We start from the raw sequence: 14513 nt of genomic DNA, 5'->3' as shown, positions 1-14513 counted from the left end.
GTCTGTATTTGACTCCAGTCTCTGCTTCGGTCAGGGGCGAAGCACTGTCTGTCGGTCTGTATTTGACTCCAGTCTCTGCTTTCGGGTCAGGGGCGAAGGACTGTCTGTCTGACTGTATTTGACTCCAGTCTTTGCTTCGGCTCAGGGGCGAAGGACTGTCTGTCTGTCTGTCTGTATTTGACTCCAGTCTTTGCTTCGGCTCAGGGGCGAAGGACTGTCTGTCTGTCTGTCTGTATTTGACTCCAGTCTCTGCTTTGGCTCAGGGGCGAAGGACTGTCTGTCTGTCTGTATTTGACTCCAGTCTTTGCTTCGGCTCAGGGGCGAAGGACTGTCTGTCTGTATTTGACTCCAGTCTTTGCTTCGTCTCAGGGGCGAAGGACTGTCTGTCTGTCTGTATTTGACTCCAGTCTCTGCTTCGGCTCAGGGGCGAAGGACTGTCTGTCTGTCTGTATTTGACTCCAGTCTCTGCTTCGGCTCAGGGGCGAAGGACTGTCTGTCTGTCTGTATTTGACTCCAGTCTGCTTCGGCTCAGGGGCGAAGGACTGTCTGTCTGTATTTGACTCCAGTCTCTGCTTCGGCTCAGGGGCGAAGGACTGTCTGTCTGTATTTGACTCCAGTCTCTGCTTCGGCTCAGGGGCGAAGGACTGTCTGTCTGTCTGTATTTGATGATTAAGATCTTCTAACCCACAGAGAGAGAGAAAGAGAGAGAGAGAGAGAATATAATATTACATTTGTAATGTCTTTATTGTTTTGAAACTTCTGTATGTGTAATGTTTACTGTTAATCTTTATTGTTTATTTCACTTTTGTATATTATCTACCTCACTTGCTTTGGCAATTTTAACACGTTTCCCATGCCAATAAAGCCCCTTGAATTGAATTGAATTGAATTGAATTGAATTGAATTGAGAGAGAGAAAATAGAGGGGAAAGAAAGAGAGAGAGAGAGAAAAGAGAGAGGGAGGAAAAGAGAGAGGGAGAAAGAGAGAGGAAAAAAGAGAGAGAAAGAGGGAGAAAGAGAGAGAGAGAGCGAGAGAGAGAAAGAGAGAAAGAGGGAGAAAGAGAGAGAGAAAGGGAGAAAGAGAGAGAGAAAGAGGGAGAGAGACGGAGAAAGAGAAAGAAAGAGAGAGAGAAAGAGAGAGAGAGAAAGAGAGAGAGAGAAAGAGAGGGAGAGAGAGAGAGAGAGAAAGAAAGAGAGAGAGAGAGAGAGAAAGAAAGAGAGAGAGAGAAAGAAAGAGAAAGAAAGAGAGAGAAAGAGAGAAAGAGAGAAAGAGAGAGAGAGAGAGAGAGAGAGAGAGAGAGAGAGAGAGGGAGAAAGAGGGAGAGGGAGAGGGGAGTTTTTAGGGAGTTTTTCCTAGCCACCGTGCTTCTACACCTGCATTGCTTGCTGTTTGGGGTTTTAGGCTGGGTTTCTGTACAGCACTTTGAGATATCAGCTGATGTATGAAGGGCTATATAAATAAATGTGATTTGATTTGATTTGAGAGAAAGAGGGAGAAAGAGAAAGAGAGAGAGAGAGAGAGAGAGAGACAGAGAGTCTGAGCAGCACGTTTAGCACTTTGACTTCAGTCTCTGGGGGACTGTCAGTCTAGTGACTTCTTGAGTCCCAAATGGCACCCTCTATTTCCTTTTTAGTGCACTGCTGGTCAAAAGTAATGCATTAAATAAGGAACAGGGGGCCATTGGCGATGCAGCCTCAGTCTAGTCAGTGTTGTTGAAGAGTGTTGAACAGCCTGAAATGCAGGATTGTTTCCCTCCATGATATCTGCCAGATAACTAGCTGGTATGTCAGACAGTATCCCACATCTGTCAAACCCTGAAAAGCATGACACGTAAAAGTACTGGATCGTCCACAGCAATCCGTACAAGGTTGCATCCCAAATGGCACCCTATTCCCTACATAGTGCACTACTTTTGCTCAGGGTCTATACAGTACACAAGGAATAGGGTGCCAGTTGGAACGCAGTCTTTTCAGTGGGCTTCTCAAGGGGTGATTCAGGGGTGATGGTTATTTATAGCTGTGTGGCGTTTCATGAGATCAAGTGCAAAGTGTTGATAAATAAAACAGGCTGTGGGTTAGTTAGGTCCTCCCTGAAGGAGTTGATGTGCTTCAGTGTACATGCCTGGGTGAACTGAAGGATGCTCTGGGACAGAAACACAAACCTACACAATGCTAGAAATGTAAGGATCACATGACTTGACGTCTCACTATTCTAAGAGTGCTTTGGGAGAAACAACGTATAATGTATACCATTTAGCAGATGCTAAAACACACATCTGCTCTCTCGTTGACCCCACTGCTGAAACCCTCATTCACGCTCGGACTACTGCAATGCCATTCTCTACGGACTCCCCGCCAAAACACTGGACAGACTTCAACATATTCAACATTCAGCTGCACAAGGACCACATCACCCCCACCCCCATCAAACTCCACTGGATCCCAGTTCAACACAGGACTGCTCATGCTCACCTAGAAAATGCTCAATGGACTGGTGCCCACATACCTTACTGACCTGCTGCACCCCTACATTCAACCTGTTCAGTGCACTGCTCTGACACTGGCCTCCTCACCATCCCACCACTAGGATCCTCTCCATGGGAGACCAGGTCACTAGCCTCCTCACCATCCCACCATCAGGCTCCTCTCCATGGGACACCAGGCCACTGGTCTCTTCACCATCCTACCACCAGGCTCTTCTCCATGGGAGACCAGGCCACCGGCATCCGCACCATCCCACCACCAGGCTCCCCTCCATGGGAGACCAGGCCACTGGTCTCCTCACCATCCCACCACCAGGCTCCTCTCCATGGGAGACCAGGCCACTGGCCACCACCAGGCTCCTCTCCATGGGAGACCAGGCCACTGGCCTCCTCACCATCCCACCACCAGGCTCCCCTCCATGGGAGACCAGGCCACTGGCCACCTCACCATCCCACCACCAGGCTCCTCTCCATGGGAGACCAGGCCACTGGCCTCCTCACCATCCCACCACCAGGCTCCCCTCCATGGGAGACCAGGCCACTGGCCACCTCACCATCCCACCACCAGGCTCCTCTCCATGGGAGACCAGGCCACTGGCCTCCTCACCATCCCACCACCAGGCTCCTCTCCATGGGAGACCAGGCCACTGGCCTCCTCACCATCCCACCACCAGGCTCCTCTCCATGGGAGACCAGGCCACTAGCCTCCTCACCATCCCACCATCAGGCTACTCTCCATGGGACACCAAGCCACTGGCCTCTTCACCATCCTACCACCAGGCTCTTCTCCATGGGAGACCAGGCCACCGGCCTCCTCACCATCCCACCACCAGGCTCTCCTCCATGGGAGACCAGGCCACTGGCCACCACCAGGCTCCTCTCCATGGGAGACCAGGCCACTGGCCTCCTCACCATCCCACCACCAGGCTCCCCTCCATGGGAGACCAGGCCACTGGCCACCTCACCATCCCACCACCAGGCTCCTCTCCATGGGAGACCAGGCCACTGGCCTCCTCACCATCCCACCACCAGGCTCCTCTCCATGGGAGACCAGGCCACTGGCCTCCTCACCATCCCACCACCAGGCTCCCCTCCATGGGAGACCAGGCCACTGGCCACCTCACCATCCCACCACCAGGCTCCTCTCCATGGGAGACCAGGCCACTGGCCTCCTCACCATCCCACCACCAGGCTCCTCTCCATGGGAGACCAGGCCACTGGCCTCCTCACCATCCCACCACCAGGCTCCTCTCCATGGGAGACCAGGCCACTGGCCTCCTCACCATCCCACCACCAGGCTCCCCTCCATGGGAGACCAGGCCACTGGCCTCCTCACCAGCCCACCACCAGGCTCCCCTCCATGGGAGAGCAGGCTTTAAGCAGTGCAGCTCCACTACTCTGGACCTTCCTCCATGTCAGAACCTCAAAATCCCCACACATATTCTAGTCCACACTAAAGACACACCTCTTCACACAGGCTTACCCGGATACTCTGTTTTCGCTTTTATCCAATGTCTAGTTCACTTCCTGGTTAGTCTGTCATCATGTCTAGTTCACTTCCGGGTTAGTCTGTCATCATGTCTAGTTCACTTCCGGGTTAGTCTGTCATCATGTCTAGTTCACTTCCTGGTTAGTCTGTCATCATGTCTAGTTCACTTCCGGGTTAGTCTGTCATCATGTCTAGTTCACTTCCGGGTTAGTCTGTCATCATGTCTAGTTCACTTCCTGGTTAGTCTGTCATCATGTCTAGTTCACTTCCTGGTTAGTCTGTCATCATGTCTAGTTCACTTCCGGGTCGGTCTGTCATCATGTTTAGTGTTCTCCCTGGTTAGTCTGTCATCATGTTTAGTGTTCTCCCTGGTCTGTCTGTCATCATGTTTAGTGTTCTCCCTGGTCAGTCTGTCATCATGTTTATTGTTCTCCCAGGTTAGTCTGTCATCATGTTTAGTGTTCTCCCTGGTTAGTCTGTCATCATGTTTAGTGTTCTCCCTGGTCAGTCTGTCATCATGTTTAGTGTTCTCCCTGGTCAGTCTGTCATCATGTTTATTGTTCTCCCAGGTTAGTCTGTCATCATGTCTAATTCACTTCCTGGTTAGTCTGTCATCATGTCTAGTTCACTTCCTGGTTAGTCTGTCATCATGTCTAGTTCACTTCCGGGTCGGTCTGTCATCATGTCTAGTTCACTTCCTGGTTAGTCTGTCATCATGTCTAGTTCACTTCCTGGTTAGTCTGTCATCATGTCTAGTTCACTTCCTGGTTAGTCTGTCATCATGTCTAGTTCACTTCCTGGTTAGTCTGTCATCATGTCTAGTTCACTTCCTGGTTAGTCTGTCATCATGTCTAGTTCACTTCCTGGTTAGTCTGTCATCATGTCTAGTTCACTTCCGGGTCGGTCTGTCATCATGTCTAGTTCACTTCCTGGTTAGTCTGTCATCATGTCTAGTTCACTTCCTGGTTAGTCTGTCATCATGTCTAGTTCACTCCCTGGTCAGTCTGTCATCATGTTTAGTGTTCTCCCTGGTCTGTCTGTCATCATGTTTAGTGTTCTCCCTGGTCTGTCTGTCATCATGTTTAGTGTTCTCCCTGGTCAGTCTGTCATCATGTTTATTGTTCTCCCAGGTTAGTCTGTCATCATGTTTAGTGTTCTCCCTGGTTAGTCTGTCATCATGTTTAGTGTTCTCCCTGGTCTGTCTGTCATCATGTTTAGTGTTCTCCCTGGTTAGTCTGTCATCATGTTTAGTGTTCTCCCTGGTCTGTCTGTCATCATGTTTAGTGTTCTCCCTGGTCAGTCTGTCATCATGTTTATTGTTCTCCCAGGTTAGTCTGTCATCATGTTTAGTGTTCTCCCTGGTTAGTCTGTCATCATGTTTAGTGTTCTCCCTGGTCTGTCTGTCATCATGTTTAGTGTTCTCCCTGGTCAGTCTGTCATCATGTTTAATGTTCTCCCAGGTTAGTCTGTCATCATGTCTAGTTCACTTCCTGGTTAGTCTGTCATCATGTCTAGTTAACTTCCTGGTTAGTCTGTCATCATGTCTAGTTCACTTCCTGGTTAGTCTGTCATCATGTCTAGTTCACTTCCGGGTCGGTCTGTCATCATGTCTAGTTCACTTCCTGGTTAGTCTGTCATCATGTCTAGTTCACTCCCTGGTCAGTCTGTCATCATGTTTTTTGTTCTCCCTGGTTAGTCTGTCATCATGTTTAGTGTTCTCCCTGGTCTGTCTGTCATCATGTTTAGTGTTCTCCCTGGTTAGTCTGTCATCATGTCTAGTTCACTCCCTGGTCAGTCTGTCATCATGTTTTTTGTTCTCCCTGGTTAGTCTGTCATCATGTTTAGTGTTCTCCCTGGTCAGTCTGTCATCATGTTTATTGTTCTCCCTGGTCTGTCTGTCATCATGTTTAGTGTTCTCCCTGGTCAGTCTGTCATCATGTTTAGTGTTCTCCCTGGTCAGTCTGTCATCATGTTTAGTGTTCTCCCTGGTCTGTCTGTCATCATGTCTAGTTCACTCCCTGGTCAGTCTGTCATCATGTTTAGTGTTCTCCCTGGTCAGTCTGTCATCATGTTTAGTGTTCTCCCTGGTCTGTCTGTCATCATGTCTAGTTCACTCCCTGGTCAGTCTGTCATCATGTTTAGTGTTCTCCCTGGTCAGTCTGTCATCATGTTTAGTGTTCTCCCTGGTCAGTCTGTCATCATGTTTAGTGTTCTCCCTGGTCTGTCTGTCATCATGTCTAGTTCACTCCCTGGTCAGTCTGTCATCATGTTTTTTGTTCTCCCTGGTTAGTCTGTCATCATGTTTAGTGTTCTCCCTGGTCAGTCTGTCATCATGTTTAGTGTTCTCCCTGGTCTGTCTGTCATCATGTTTAGTGTTCTCCCTGGTCAGTCTGTCATCATGTTTATTGTTCTCCCTGGTCAGTCTGTCATCATGTGAAGATTGCATTGTGTTTTTTATGCTATCTGATCGCTCTTATAAGAGAACATCCTGAGGAAGCTCCTGGTAATGGTCCTGTAAACCACTCATTTCTGTTGTGACATTCAGTAGGCTGCTATTATCACTCTGTGTTGGGAAGGACTTGACCTATTGGCTAAAGGCCAGACGGGTTTTTATTAGGTGTGTGTGTGTGTGTGTGTGTGTGTGTGTGTGTGTGTGTGTGTGTGTGTGTGTGTGTGTGTGACTCCTTCACTGCAGCAGCACTGCTACAGTAAACGTGAAAGGAATTTTTAGACACAGTGCTATGTGGGATTTTCCCTGTGAGTGTGTGCATCCATGTTTGGTGTGTGTGTGTGTGTGTGTGCCGCATCTGTCTGTGTGTGTGTATGCGACTGCGTGTGTGTACGTCTGTTTGTGTGCGTGTGCGTGCATGTCGGTGTGTGTGTGTGTGTGTGTAGAGATGTGGGTCATGTGGAACAGGAAGAGGGGAGATCCACACAGGAACAGCTTCTGGGGGAGGAATGTATGCTGTTCAAACACTGTGGCCTACGTCCCAAATGGCAGCCAGAGAGCTCTGTTGTCCCTGGTCAACAGTCTTATATAGGGAATAGGGTGCGATTTGAGATACGACCACTACAGTTCACCGACAGGCAGTGTGTGCTATAATAACACGATTCCGCCTGTTGGAAACCCTCTCTGACTCTCTAACAGAGGATTTCAAGTTCAACAGCATTTTCATATCAAGTGTTTGTAATGACTCTCTCTTTGTACATGTTATACAGTACAGCCTGGCTGGCCTTGACTGGTGCATAGACAGACTTACTACTGTGGTGAAGGGGCTTGAGTCTCAAGACCGACACACTGCTGAAGGACACATTAGTCTATATGATTCATGCATTACTGTACTGTGTGGTTCTGGGTTCATTTCCATTTGGTTAGTACCTAGATGAAAGTTGACTAGTTGAGAGAGAACCCCCCCCCCACGTTCAGTTTGGTTCCTTGTTTTCCCGTTGAACTGCTATGTCCAGTCTCTTTGATTTGATGTGTCATAGACATTTCAGCCAGGTGCTCTCCAGCTGAACAAATACTATTTCAAACTGTGTCTGTCTGAGTCAGTGCATCCCAAATGGCACCCTATTCCCTACATAGTGCACTACTTTTTGACCAAAGCCCTGGGTGTGGTTTGGGACGTAGGCTGAGAGATGAAAGCCTGTGATTTATAGAACAAACACCCAGAAGTGAGACGAGGGATACTACATCCCAAATGGCACCCTATTACCATTTAAGTGCACTACTTTTGACCAGAGCCTTATGGGTCAGTAGTGGTCCTATATAGGGAACAGGGTGCCATTTTGGACGTAGCCCAGCTCTGTAGTCACACACAGGGAGGCTGCCCGACTGCCTGCTATACATCTCACCCAGGGTATTGCTTCAATGCTTTGTTCCTGAAAAGCTCTCTGGGTAATTTCCACATGTAAGGTCCGAAGGGAGGAGATGTGTGGAGCAAGGTTGTGTTCCAAATAGTAGCCTATTCCCTACATAGTGCACTACTTTTGACCAAGGTTCAAAGAGATTTGGTTTACAAAAAAGTAGTGCACTATATAGGGAATAGGCTGACGTTTGGGACGCAACCCAACAACTGAAAGGGACTTACTCTGTGTAGGACAGGCTCAGCTCAAGGTGACCGACCGGTATTGGTATTTGGTATTTTATTAGGATCAGCATTTAGCTGTTGAGAAAGCAGAAACTACTCTTCCTGGGGTCCAACACAGAACATGAAACATGACAGAATACAGAACATTAATAGACAAGGACAGAACTACATCCATTTAAAATGTCACGTATCAGTAGATACACACACAATATCAAATAGAGGAGAGGTGTTGTGAGGTGTTGCTTTATCTGTTTTTGAAACCAGGTTTGCTGTTTATTTGAGCAACATGAGATGGAAGGGATGCAGTCATGGCTCTGTATAATACTGTTCACTTTCTTGAACTTGTTCTGGATTTGGGGACTGAAACGTGTGTGTGTCAGTGCAAGTTGTGTAAGTTATACTATACAAACAATTTGTCATTTTCAACACATTAATGTTTCTTAGAAAAAATAAGAATTGATGCATTCAGTCTCTCCTCAACTCTTAACCAAGAGAGCCTGAATGCATAGTATGGATATTATCCCTCGGATTACAGTGTAGAGACGTGCCGCTCTGTTCTGGGCCAGCTACAGCTTAACGACGTCTTTCCCAGCAGCACTGGACCACGCGAATGGACAATAATCAACATAAGACAAACTAGAGCAGGACTTGCTTTGAAAGGAACAAATGAAACCATTATATTATATGACTAATTGTTGGCTCTTACCTGGCCCAGCTGCCGTGTGTTTGTGTGTGAGAGAGAGAGTGTGTGTGTGTGTGTGTGTGAGTTTTTCACATCTCACTGTCAGAAGACATCAGTTCCATTCACTGAATGAAAAAGGTTTCAGCCCAATATGGCGCCCTATTCCCTATATAGTGCACTACCTTTGACCAGGGCCTATGGGGATAAGTAGTGCACTATATAAGAAATAGGGTGCCAGTTTGGGACAGATACCAGTTGTGAAAACAGTTATGATGTTCTTCCCTCTCTGAGACCGTGGCGTTTGCTACAATAAGCGGACATCGCTAACCCTGCGTGTCCCCCGTCCTTTCTCAGGACGACAGTGACGGAATCCCGTGGTTAGAGGAACGAGAGGTGAGGAAGGTGCTCTACCTTTCTCTGAAGGAGTTTAAGAACACCCAGAGGAACAAGGTGACAGATGGCCTCGGCACAGGAAACATCAACGGTGAGTCTGTCGCCTGTAGCTGTTATTGTCACAATGGCCACATCCCAAATGGCACCCTAATCCCTATGTGGTGTACTACTTTTGACCAGAGCCCTATGGGAGAATAGGGTTCCATTTGGGAGGAAGCCATTGTCAGTGGGCCTTCAACAATAGCCTGCGTTGCCTTAGAAATGACAATTGTGTTGACCGTTTCACTTTCTACCACATCCACAGAATACTTGTCACTAAATGGTTCTCTGGCACAGTTAGTTTCTTTAGTCTCATCAAACCAGCCAGACCTCGTGAGATCAAAGTCTGTTTCACTTAACCAAATGTGAGCGCAGTGTTTAGTCTGGTTTCATGAGGCTAGAATTTCTTACCATAAGAAGTGAGAAAGAATAGGTTCATTTTGGTATTCACAAATACCATGTTATACCTCCTTGGTGAAATAGCCTCCTGTTCATACAGTACAATATTATAATTTTCCAACCTGGATAAAGAGTATTCTGAGCAGGCAGGAGAAAGGCCTGTTTTATGCGAAATGATTCAGCCTTTCGAACTAAACACCAACGCATTCAGAGTCAGACTCAAACCCTATTCCCCGTTATGTAGTGCACTGCTTTTGACCACGGCCCGTAGAGTCCCGGTTCACTAATAAAAGTCACAGGGTGCCGTTTGGAATGCACACCTAGACACAAACTAACAGTTTTTATTTATTTTACCTTTATTTAACTAGGCAAGTCAGTTAAGAACAAATTATTATTTTCAATGACGGCCTAGGAACAGTGGGTTAACTGCCTGTTCAGGGGAAGAACGACAGATTTGTACCATGTCAGCTCGGGGATTTGAACTTGCAACCTTCCGGTTCCTAGTCCAACGCTCTAACCACTAGGCTACCCTGCCGCCCCAAACTGTAGGAAAAGCATTGTGCTATTCAGACAGGCTCTAAAGATCAGAATAAGTCATCTGGGAATAACAGAAATGGAACAGGAAGTGAATCAAATCAAATCAAATCAAATTTATTTATATAGCCCTTCGTACATCAGCTGATATCTCAAAGTGCTGTACAGAAACCCAGCCTAAAACCCCAAACAGCAAGCAATGCAGGTGGAGAAGCACAGTGGCTAGGAAAAACTCCCTAGAAAGGCCAATACCTAGGAAGAAACCTAGAGAGGAACCAGGCTATGTGGGGTGGCCAGTCCTCTTCTGGCTGTGCCGGGTGGAGATTATAACAGAACATGGTCAAGATGTTCAATGTTCATAAATGACCAGCATGGTCGAATAATAATAAGGCAGAACAGTTGAAACTAGAGCAGCAGCACAGTCAGGTGAAAGTTGAAACTGGAGCAGCAGCATGGCCAGGTAGACTGGGGACAGCAAGGAGTCATCATGTCAGGTAGTCCTGGGGCATGGTCCTAGGGCTCAGGTCAGTTGAAACTGGAACAGCAGCATGGCCAGGTGGACTGGGGACAGCAAGGAGTCATCATGTCAGGTAGTCCTGGGGCATGGTCCTAGGGCTCAGGTCCTCCGAGAGAGAGAAAGAAAGAGAGAAGGAGAGAATTAGAGAACGCACACTTAGATTCACACAGGACACCGAATAGGACAGGAGAAGTACTCCAGATATAACAAACTGACCCCAGCCCCCCGACACATAAACTACTGCAGCATAAATACTGGAGGCTGAGACAGGAGGGGTCAGGAGACACTGTGGCCCCATCCGAGGACACCCCCGGACAGGGCCAAACAGGAAGGATATAACCCCACCCACTTTGCCAAAGCACAGCCCCCACACCACTAGAGGGATATCTTCAACCACCAACTGCATACACAAGTAGATGCTTCCATTCTGGCTTCCCTTCTCTACAGTAACACGTCTTCTCTACAGTAACACGTCTTCTCTACAGTAACACGTCTTCTCTACAGTAACACGTCTTCTCTACAGTAACACGTCTTCTCTACAGTAACACGTCTTCTCTACAGTAAAACGTCTTCTCTACAGTAAAACGTCTTCTCTACAGTAACACGTCTTCTCTACAGTAACACGTCTTCTCTACAGTAACACGTCTTCTCTACAGTAACACGTCTTCTCTACAGTAAAACGTCTTCTCTACAGTAACACGTCTTCTCTACAGTAACACGTCTTCTCTACAGTAACACGTCTTCTCTACAGTAACACGTCTTCTCTGGCTGTTTACCCACACTGACACACTGGGGGGGGGATTCCTCTTTTCCCTGTATGCATCCCAAATGGCACCCTTCTCCCTATTTAGGCCATTTTCCCTAGGGGCCCTGGTCCAAAGGAGTTCTACTATGTAGGGTATAGTGTGCCATTTGGGATGCATGCCTCTTTTTCTCTTTGTTCACTTTCTGTTTAGACTCTCTTCTGATGTTTGTGACTGATTGGCATTTGAGTCAGGATATGGAAGTGCTGTGCTCAGCCTCTCCACGGTGCCACTCCAGGCCACTTCTGAACCTCAGCAGGAATCTCCCTATGCATGGAGGAGGATATTATTATCTCTTGGCTTAACGTGTTTCTCTGCACTTTAACACCACTAAGAGACAACGCATGGCATTCCTGCACAGAAAATATCCTATTTTCACACCAATATCTAATATCTAAAATATATATTTTTTGAATTCTCAAAAAGTGCAAATGTTTCAGATGAATTCTCAAGGCAGACTAGATTAGATTAAACTAGACTAGAATAGAATTCTGTATAAATCACTTCCTCCTTTTCCCTCTTTCCTATGTGCACTATTCATGTTCACTCATCCACTTGTACTCTTCTAATCTCCACCCGGCACAGCCAGAAGAGGACTGGCCACCCCTCAGAGCCTGGTTCCTCTCTAGGTGTCTAATCTCCACCCGGTACAGCCAGAAGAGGACTGGCCACCCCTCAGAGCCTGGTTCCTCTCTAGGTGTCTAATCTCCACCCGGTACAGCCAGAAGAGGACTGGCCACCCCTCAGAGCCTGGTTCCTCTCTAGGTTTCTAATCTCCACCCGGTACAGCCAGAAGAGGACTGGCCACCCCTCAGAGCCTGGTTCCTCTCTAGGTTTCTAATCTCCGCCCGGCACAGCCAGAAGAGGACTGGCCACCCCTCAGGGCCTGGTTCCTCTCTAGGTGTCTAATCTCCACCCGGTACAGCCAGAAGAGGACTGGCCACCCCTCAGAGCCTGGTTCCTCTCTAGGTGTCTAATCTCCACCCGGTACAGCCAGAAGAGGACTGGCCACCCCTCAGAGCCTGGTTCCTCTCTAGGTGTCTAATCTCCACCCGGTACAGCCAGAAGAGGACTGGCCACCCCTCAGAGCCTGGTTCCTCTCTAGGTTCCTGCCTTTCTAGGGAGTTTTTCCCAGCCACCGTGCTTCTACATCTGCATTGCTTGCTGTTTGGTGTTTAAGACTGGGCTTCTACATCTGCATTGCTTGCTGTGTGGTGTTTAAGACTGGGCTTCTACATCTGCATTGCTTGCTGTGTGGTGTTTAAGACTGGGTTTCTGTATAATCACTTTGGGACATCTGCTGATGTAAAAAAGTGCTTCATAAAGACATTTGATTGATTGATGCCAATCATTTGTTCAGTAACACCAACGAAATGAAACAGGCAGAGGAGAGCAGCTTGAACCCTCGACCTTCTGGCCTGAAGCCCAGAGCGCCATCGACTGTGCCACAGAAGCATGCTCCTTTACACTACAGACAGAGGAATATTTGAGGCGTCACTACAGACACCCTGGTTCGAATCCAGGCTGTATCACAACCCGGCCGTGATTAGGAATCCCATAGGGCGGCGCACAGCGTGGTTCGTGTTTTCACCAGGGTGAGGCCGTCATTGTAAATAAGAATTTGTTCTTATCTAACTTGCCTAGTTAAATAAAGGTACAAATAAAATATATATCAAACATAATCAACAAACTGTCAGACATAATCAAATCAAATCAAATCAAATCAAATGTATTTATATAGCCCTTCGTACATCAGCTGATATCTCAAAGTGCTGTACAGAAACCCAGCCTAAAACCCCAAACAGCAAGCAATGCAGGTGGAGAAGCACATAATAAGCTGATGAACCCTAAATCTCAGTCACTACCGGCATGCAGACATTATTCATCCTCTGGACAAAAGCTATGCAAGATCCCCATTGCCAGTGTTATACTAGTGCCATGCTAAATTCAGTTATTTCTCTAGTTCAATGGGTCATTAGGAATATTATAATTCTGCCATGATTACAGTGACTGTCTGTTAGTAAAGTGCATTCTGTCTAATAATGTAAGGATAATGCCCCCTTCTGTGGCTTTTACTGTGGACTTCCTGTCTGATTCATTTCTCTCTAATGGGCTCTCCTACGCACGCACGCACACACACACACACACACACACACAATCACGCACTCGTGCGCGCAGAGAGAGAGACACACACACACACACACACACTCGCACACACACACACACACTCGCACACACACACACACACTCGCACACACGCACACACACACACACACTCGCACACACACACACACACACACACACAGACACACACACACACACACACAGACAGAATCAGTCTGATTGTCAATCTTACAGCATTGAAACGCTCTAACATTCAGCTCAGTGTCCCTCAGGTCATTATCAATGGGACTGCAGGCAAATAACCAGCTGTACCTGGTGTTCTGGTACAGGAACGAGCCATTCCCTGACAAATGGCACCCTATGCCCTATATAGTGCGCTACTTTTTTACCAGAGACATATTGGCCTTGCACTAAATATGGAATAGGGTGTCATTTGGGACACAGTCCTTTGAGCAGACCAAAGTACAGCAACACCGACGGACGACTTCTGTTTCTGGGCTCGCTGCATGCATTTATGTCCTCAACAACGATCAACAATGATCAACAACTTAGGTACAAGGGGGAGCAACAACTTAGGTACAAGGGGGGAACAACAACTTAGGTACAAGGGGGGGACAACAACTTAGGTACAAGGGGGAGCAACAACTTAGGTACAAGGGGGGGACAACAACTTAGGTACAAGGGGGGGACAACAACTTAGGTACAAGGGGGGGACAACAACTTAGGTACAAGGGGGGGACAACAACTTAGGTACAAGGGGGGGACAACAACTTAGGTACAAGGGGGAGCAACAACTTAGGTACAAGGGGGGGACAACAACTTAGGTACAAGGGGGACAACAACTTACGGGGGGCAACAACTTACGGGGGACAACAACTTACGGGGGGACGACAACTTACGGGGGACAACAACTTACGGGGACAACGACTTACGGGGGGACAACGACTTACGGGGGGACAA

General features: G+C 47.6%; 1 protein-coding gene across 2 annotated transcripts in view; it reads left to right on the top strand.

Annotated features, from left to right (window-relative positions):
- Positions 1-14513, top strand: part of LOC109883683 (protein Jumonji-like) — a 109488-nt gene that overhangs the window by 35004 nt on the left and 59971 nt on the right. For both annotated transcript variants that reach the window (XM_031812042.1, XM_031812041.1), the window contains exon 2: positions 9099-9228. In XM_031812042.1, the coding sequence (XP_031667902.1) occupies positions 9099-9228 (130 nt within the window). The remainder of the gene's footprint in view (positions 1-9098; positions 9229-14513) is intronic.

Source organism: Oncorhynchus kisutch, unplaced genomic scaffold, assembly GCF_002021735.2.
Source record: "Oncorhynchus kisutch isolate 150728-3 unplaced genomic scaffold, Okis_V2 Okis02a-Okis13b_hom, whole genome shotgun sequence".
In the NCBI taxonomy this organism is placed as follows: domain Eukaryota; kingdom Metazoa; phylum Chordata; class Actinopteri; order Salmoniformes; family Salmonidae; genus Oncorhynchus; species Oncorhynchus kisutch.
Note: the sequence above shows the minus strand (reverse complement) of the source record. Positions and strands in the feature narration are given on the sequence as shown.